Source organism: Cotesia glomerata, linkage group LG6 (assembly GCF_020080835.1).
Source record: "Cotesia glomerata isolate CgM1 linkage group LG6, MPM_Cglom_v2.3, whole genome shotgun sequence".
Lineage (NCBI taxonomy): Eukaryota > Metazoa > Arthropoda > Insecta > Hymenoptera > Braconidae > Cotesia > Cotesia glomerata.
Window position 1 is genome coordinate 24,718,196 of NC_058163.1, and position 8,163 is coordinate 24,726,358.

General features: G+C 29.6%; 1 protein-coding gene and 1 long non-coding RNA gene across 2 annotated transcripts in view; both read left to right on the forward strand.

The window, feature by feature from the left end:
• Positions 1-8,163, forward strand: part of LOC123267302 — a 142,568-nt gene that overhangs the window by 15,075 nt on the left and 119,330 nt on the right. The window lies entirely within an intron of this gene.
• Positions 70-5,934, forward strand: LOC123267292 (kinesin-like protein KIF18A). Its single transcript, XM_044731848.1, has 4 exons — positions 70-237; positions 354-992; positions 2,586-4,575; positions 5,637-5,934. Exons 2-4 carry the CDS (start codon positions 389-391, stop codon positions 5,674-5,676), a joined length of 2,634 nt encoding a protein of 877 aa, XP_044587783.1. The 5' UTR covers positions 70-237; positions 354-388; the 3' UTR covers positions 5,677-5,934.

Here is an 8,163-nt window from a genome sequence, read left to right on the forward strand (position 1 = left end):
ACGCACGCGCAAATAAGACTAACAGCGCTCCTTACGGCACTTACGTTACTAATAATAATTAGAAATTCGAATTTTCAAGTTTGAGCTTGTTTGTGGTGACGACGCTAACGGTTTGCAATGCTAAAAAACGTTTATTGTGTTATCAATAAACATAAATTACAAACAATAAATAATAACAGTGAAAAAGTTTATAGTGTCTCAAAATAAAAATTATTTTATTACCAGGAACATTTAAAGGTAAGAGAATTTTTAAATTAGTCCTAAATAACCCCAAAATAAATAAAATAACCAAAAAATAAAACACACCCATCAGCCAACTGTCACCTTAAATAATAAATTTATTTTATTTATAGGCATAAAATAAAATAAAAACTTACAAATATTAATCATGGTTCTTAATAAGAACGACCTGGACCGGAAGTTCTCTCCAAATAAGTCTAAAAAAATAGGAAAACGCCGGTCGTTGGGCCGGGGACCTCCCAAGCCCAGCACCAGTGGTAGCACCTCCAAAGCATTGAAAGGCGATGAAGAGAAAACCAGCATCAAAGTTATAGTTCGTGTGCGACCGGCTAATGATCGGGAAGATCAGGATAATTTTCGCACCGTCGTTAAAGTCATCGACGACAAAATGATGATTTTCGACCCCAAGGAAGAGGAAAATCCCTTTTTCTACCGCGGCGTGGTTCAGAAAGGCCGCGACCTTCTTAAAAAGCAGAATAAAGAGCTCCAGTTTATTTTCGATCATGTTTTCGACATAACTGCTACAAATGAAGAAGTTTTCGAGGGAACTACGAAGGAGATTATCAATGATTTGCTAGAAGGTTATAATTGCTCTGTCTTTGCTTACGGAGCGACCGGAGCTGGGAAAACGCACACCATGCTTGGCAAAGATCACGATCCGGGGATAACTTATCGAACCATGGCGGAGTTATTCAACCAGATAGAGACTCAGAGCGAACATCGGGATTTTAATCTGGGTGTTACTTATTTAGGTACGAGCTTTATTTTTTTTTTTTTTTTTTTTTTTTTTTTTTTTATATTATATTGATATTTATTTTTAATTTTATTAGGAGAGTAGAAAAAAATTTTTTTAATTAGATTATTAATTTTTCATCTATATTTATTATTATAGCAGATGAATTTTAATACCAGAGAATCTTTTAATATTTAAATGAAATTTAATTTAAATTTACTCAGTGAATATGTAAGAATATTGTTGAGAGAAAATTAAACATGGCATATATTCACTGAGTTAAATTTATTGTTTATTTATGAGGTGACATTTAAAATTAATATTATATTATGAAATTAATTTTTTATTTAATTAAATTGGATATATAAATTGAAAGTTACTTAATCTTATTCAATTTATTTTTCAATTTTATTTACTTTTTTTTTTTTAATTAAATCATATTTTAAAACAGTAAATATATTTATTATGTTGAAAATTAAGAATTGACTGAAATTTTCTACAAAAGCGTGTTACTCAAAAATAATAATAATAATAACTAGCAACCTTGCAGTCACTATGTAACTGCCGTGATTTGTGAACTATAAATAAAAAAAATTTTGTTTTGTTAAATAATGATTTTTGTTAAATTCCATTTAACTTTCTTAAATATTGAAGTTTTTAAAAATATAAGCTCATCCCGATGTTACACTCATCAAGAGCTTTCATTTGAGTACCCACATGCATTTTGATATATTTTTCATATACACATATATATAATATATAAATATATGAAAAATTGATGTGGGTACTCAAATGAAAGGTCTTGATGAGTGTAACATCGGAATGAGCTTATTTCTTTAAAAAAGTCAATATTTTATAAGATACAAGGTAATTTCTTAATTATTGATATTTTTAAAGATATAAGCTCATCCCGACATTGCACTCATCGAGACCTTTCATTTGAGTACCCATATGGCATTTTTTATATATTTTATGTATATGGTATTTGTAAAATATATAAATATATAAAATATGTATGAAAAATTGATGTGGGTACTCAAATGAAAGGTCTCGATGAGTGTAATGTCAGGATGAGCTTATATCTTTAAAAATGTCAATAGTGCACAAGATACCAAGCAATTTCTTAATTATTAACGATTTTAAAGATATAAATATATATTTTATATATTTATATATTTTACAAATACCATATATATAAAATATATAAAAAATGCCATGTGGGTACTCAAATGAAAGGTCTCGATGAGTGCAATGTCGGGATGAGCTTATATCTTTAAAAATATCAATAATTAAGAAATTACCTTGTATCTTATAAAATATTGACTTTTTTAAAGAAATAAGCTCATTCCGATGTTACACTCATCAAAAGCTTTCATTTGAGTACCTACATGCATTTTTATTTATTTTTCATATATACATAAATATAAAATATATAAATATATGAAAAATTGATGTGGGTACTCAAATAAAAGGTCTTGATGACCGTAACATCAAATTGAGCTTATATCTTTAAAAAAGTCTATAGTTCACAAGGTACAAGGTCATTTCTTAGTTCTTGACATTTTTAAAAAAATAACAACAATAATAAAAATCAAAACTTATTCCTATCCAGAAATCTACAACGAAAATGTCCAAGACCTTTTGCACCGCATAGGCCCTCTAGCCCTCCGCGAAGACGGCCGAGCAGGTGTAGTAGTCTCCGGTCTAAAAATAAAAACAATAAAAAACGCTGAAGAGCTGCTGTCTCTGCTGGCCCAGGGTAACAGAAACCGAACCCAACACCCGACAGACGCAAACGCTGAATCCAGTCGAAGTCACGCGGTCTTCCAAGTCTACGTGAACATCACCAACAAACTCGACGGCCAAGTAAAGCAAGTAAAGCTCTCCATGATCGACCTTGCAGGCAGCGAGCGAGCTTCCGCGACTGGTTGCAAAGGCGCGAGGTTCAAAGAAGGCGCGAACATCAATAAATCGCTCCTCGCTCTCGGCAATTGCATCAACAATCTCGCGGAAGGTATCAAACACATTCCCTACCGAGACAGCAAGCTAACTCGTTTATTAAAAGACTCTCTTGGCGGAAATTGCCGCACCGTGATGATCGCAAACATCGGGCCCTCTAGTCTGAGCTACGAGGACACTTACAACACGCTCCGTTACGCCAATCGCGCCAAAAAAATAAAGACATACATGACCAAGAATATTATATCCTGCGAGATGCACGTCACAGGTTACAAAAATCTCGTCGATGAGCAGAAGAAGGAAATTGCGATGCTTAAACAAAAATTACTGATGTTAGAATCACGTCCACGTATTAATTCCCCAGAGAAGGACCACGAGGACAATAAAAAAGACATTAAAGAATTTAAAGACCGGCTAATTGCACTGATGGAAAATAAATTACTGCTAAATGAAAAAATTCTTGCGCTTCAGAGCGCTGATAAAATTTTATGCTGCAGAATTCAGTTTAAAATCTCAGCTGATAAGCGGCTCCACAAGCTGACTAATAATCAGGATTTATTACCGCATGATCAAAACGCCAGTGGAAAGTCTAGAGTTAATAAATCTTTAGGACATTTTAAGAGACAGCGAGATATTGTTAAGGCTCAGATGGAAGAAGCTTGGACTGAATTGAGGAAAGTTGAGAAGAGTATCGCCGCTTTTGATGAAGAAGCTCGCAGCAAAGGCTTGGCTGATAAATTAGCTGAGACTTACGCTCAGCAAAAGAGTCGCCTGGAGAACGCGAGGAACCAACAGCAAATTGAGCACACTAAAAAAATCAGCAGTCTTCAACAGTGCGAGTTAGATTCTGTTGATACTATCACCAAAATGATGAGCAATACTTTACAAAGTTATTATAGTATGATGCGAGGCTACGGAACGCTTACAGAAAAAATGAAACTGGAATTTAAACAGCTGATTAAGTCGCTAGAGGGAGTTAGGAATATTAAGTGGGCTGATGCGGATTTAGGAACTTCTCAGGATGCTTATACGCTGATTTGTCTGTCGACTGATGAATTAGCTGATCCTTTGAGGATGGAAATGCCTATTCATTTGCCGAGTTATAATGAAGAAGATGATCTTCCGGCTACTCCACCTTGTTTGGAATTGGCTGGGAGTGCTGAGGTTAATAAGACTTTTGAAGGAACTCCGGAAGGGATAGGTAATTCTACTATCACGCTAGACAGCGAGTCTCAAGGATCGCAGGATGAAGACGGGGATGAGAAAAGCGGGATTGATGCAAGTCAGTTAAACAATACGTTTAATTTAGTTGAGAATAAAGCTAAGAAACGTGTTTTAGTTGATAAAGTAGCACCGAAAGTCCCGCTTAAACAAGCCAAGCGCCTTTCGCCGAAGAGTAGGTTAGGGGCGGGTGGAAGTGGACTTGTTGCGGGGAAGGAAAATAAAGTGCAGGGGAGTCAGAAGCCTATGAGTGTTATGAGCGCCAAGAGTGTGGCTATTCTCAATAAATTGAAGACTGAACGAGCTAAGTTAGGAAATACTAGTGAGGTTAATACTTCTAATGACTCGACGTTTAAGCTTGTTAGGAGTAAAGAAAGGAGGGAGATTAAAAAAAATCATCCGTATATAAATGCTAAGTCTAAGTAAGATTTTTTTATTTGAATAATTGTTTTATCAATCGCTTTATTTTCTTAATTTTTAAGGATTTTATTACCTTGACCCGGTGGTCTAGCCTAAAATTTAAGCTATTTTAAAAAATTTTATTTCTATATGAAGGACTTGACTAATGCCTTCAAATTTTTTTTACACTTATTCTATTATTTATCAACTACACAGAAATGAAAATCAAAACAAAAAAAATTTTTTTTTTAAATTAGAAAAATAGCGCTGAAGTCCCACTAAAAAAATGGACCTGACTGGTGGAGGTAGATTGATCTCTCCCTCTGATCTGAAATTAAAAAATATGATTTTTAATTAGTATAAGTATAGTTATCGTCGGTACTAGAATGAAAAAAAAAAAAAAAAAATATTTGACAAAATAGCGCCTAGTTGAAAGTATTTTTTGAAAACGAATTTCAGATTTTTACTTTTAACTACGCGCCATTTTGTCAAATATTTTTTTTTTCTTTTCATTCTAGTACCGACGATAACTATACTTATACTAATTAAAAATCAGTCATATTTTTTAATTTCAGATCAGAGGATCAATCTACCTCCACCAATCGGGTCCATTTTTTTTTAAAGGGGGACTTCAGCGCCACTTTTCTACTTCAAAAAAAAATTATTTTTTGTTTTGATTTTCATTTTTGTGTAGTTGATAAGTGATAGAATAAGTGTAAAAAAAATTTGAAAGCATTAGTCATTGCCGCTAGACTCCCGGGTCCCCTTAATGGCTTTATTTTATTAACTTTTAATTATTTTATTAATGGTTTTATTTTCTTAATTTTTAATTATTTAATTTAATTATTTTCTGAAATTTCTAATTATTTAATTTCTGTTTTTTTTTTTTTTTGTATTTTTTAAATTTTAATTTAATGACTTATAAAATTTAATTTCGTGTGTATTTATATTTTTATTATATGCGAAATTTAATTTATATTTTTGTGCGTATTTAAAAATTTTGAACGCATAAATTTAAATGATTATTTTCATTTTTTTAAGCGATAATAATTGACTTAAATTAAGATTAAAATTTGTATTACAGGATTAATTCAACTGCGCAATCATCTAGAGTCCCTTGGTGAAATTGTTATAATTAATTAATTTAAGAAAGTATATTTTATCACAAAGTAAAATATAGAAAATCGTAAAATTTTTAATTGTTTGTTTTTTTTATAAATGTTTGTAATGTATTAAATATTTTCATATATGATAGGATAGGAAATTTTTTTAGTGACTATTAACTACTGAATACTCCATTGATAATAACCATTTGATTTTTGTAAGCGACTAATAGAAATGATAACGACAAATAAAAATGATAAATTTAATTAATATAGAAGTCTCAAATCTAAATTATTGTAATTAAAAGAACAAAAAAAATTTTATTGTAAGTAAAATTTATATTTGCCACTGAGTATTAAGTATATGAACGCTAAAATAAAATTAATACTAAAGATAATTTATATATTTAATTTTAACAAGAATAACAAATAAAATCTAATTGTAAGTTTTGTAATTTTGATATTTTATGAATAAATTTCACTGATATAAATATTTGAGTTTATAGAATTGTAAAATAAATTTTAATTTTAGTAAATTTATGATGATTTTCACTTACCTTCATTAAAACAATAATTAATCCAGCTTCATGCAAATAACAAAAATAATAAATATTAGCAGCCTTGCAGTGGACTATAAATTAATGAAATTTTGCTTTATTGAATAATAACTTTTGTTGAATTGCACTGTACTTTCTTAACTATTGACGTTTTTAAGGATATAAGCTCATCCCGATGTTACACTCATCAAGAGCTTTCATTTGAGTACCCACATGCATTTTCATATATTTTTGATATATACATATATATAATATATATAAAATATATAAATATATGAAAAATTGATGTGGGTACTCAAATGAAAGGTCTCGATGAGTGTAACATCGGGATGAGTTTATATCTTTAAAAATGTCAATATTTCACAAGATACAGGGTAATTTCTTAATTATTGACATTTTTAAAGATATAAACTCATTACGATGTTACACTCATCAAGAGTTTTCATTTGAATACCAACATGCATTTTTGATATATTTTTCATATATACATATATAATATATGTAAATATATGAAAAAATGATGTGGGTACTCAAATGAAAGATCTCGATGAGTGTAACATCGAGATGAGCTTATATCTTAAAAAATGTCAATAGTTGACAAAATACAATGTCATTTCTTAATTATTGATATTTTTAAAGATGTAAGCTCATCCCGATGTTACACTCATCAAAAGCTTTCATTTGAGTACCCACATGTATTTTTGATATATTTTTCATATATACATATATATAATATACATAAATATATGAAAAATTGATGAGGGTACTCAAATGAAAGGTCTCGATGAGTGTAACATCGTAATGAGTTTATATCTTTAAAAATGTCAATAATTAAGAAATTACCTTGTATCTTGTGAAATATTGACATTTTTAAAGATATAAACTCATCCCGATGTTACACTCATCGAGACCTTTCATTTGAGTACCCATATCAATTTTTCATATATTTATATATTTTATATATATTATATATATGTATATATCAAAAATATATGAAAATGCATGTGGGTACTCAAATGAAAGCTCTTGATGAGTGTAACATCGGGATGAGCTTATATCTTTAAAAATGTCAATATTTCACAAGATACAAGGTGATTTCTTAATTATGTACCTAGAGATAGAGAATTTTTAAATGCAGCTTAAATACTTATCATAATAAATTGACTATCGGTGAGAATGATATAAAACCTTGAAATTAAAATTAAGACCTTTGCAATGACACTAAATTTCACTGAAAAAACCGATTTTATCATATGACTATCCTCTCCACAAAATTTTTCTTACACTCTTAATAATATAGATTTAGGTTTAAAAAAAAATGAAAAATACGTGCCATAAAAAATAATATAAACAAAGTCAATATACTTCTATACAACTTTATTAACCGATCAATGCGATTTAGCGTTACACAAATGAACGCTAAAGCGTCAATATCAGATGGTAAAATTGGGAAGAAAAAAGTACAATAAAACGCTAACGACGTTTATTTTAAAATTTTTTTTACTTTTCCACATTTTTCCGTTTTTTTACTTATCATTTTCATCATTTTATTTTCACAATACCTTTTTATCACTTATATTTATATTAATAATTAAAATTATTATTTATTATAATATTATATTATATTTAAATGATAGAGTGTGATGAACATATAAATAAAATTGACGGGTGCTTATTTATTTATTTTTCTACTTGACGTTAGATAACTTGCATTTTACTCGACAACATAGATATATATTATATATATTAATGTTTCTTTTACATTTAACATTAGCTTCGATAAATCTTGTGGTTTTTAGATAATCATCCATATTATTTATAATATATAATATAATGTCATTTTTAATGTTCAGTGATTTTGTCTTTGTGCGTGTGTTTTTTTTTTATAAATTTTCAATTACACTTTAAGACATCAAAAAATGTTTACATCATACGTTTTACAATAATAATT

What these genes read in the sequence shown, in the direction of transcription:
- LOC123267292 (XM_044731848.1), top strand. Translation starts at nt 389, where the DNA reads ATGGTTCTTAATAAGAACGACCTGGACCGGAAGTTCTCTCCAAATAAG. An exon ending in TCTGGGTGTTACTTATTTAG is followed by an intron (nt 993 to 2,585) that starts GTACGAGCTTTA and finishes ATTCCTATCCAG; the next exon opens with AAATCTACAACGAAAATGTC. An exon ending in TATATAAATGCTAAGTCTAA is followed by an intron (nt 4,576 to 5,636) that starts GTAAGATTTTTT and finishes TTTGTATTACAG; the next exon opens with GATTAATTCAACTGCGCAAT.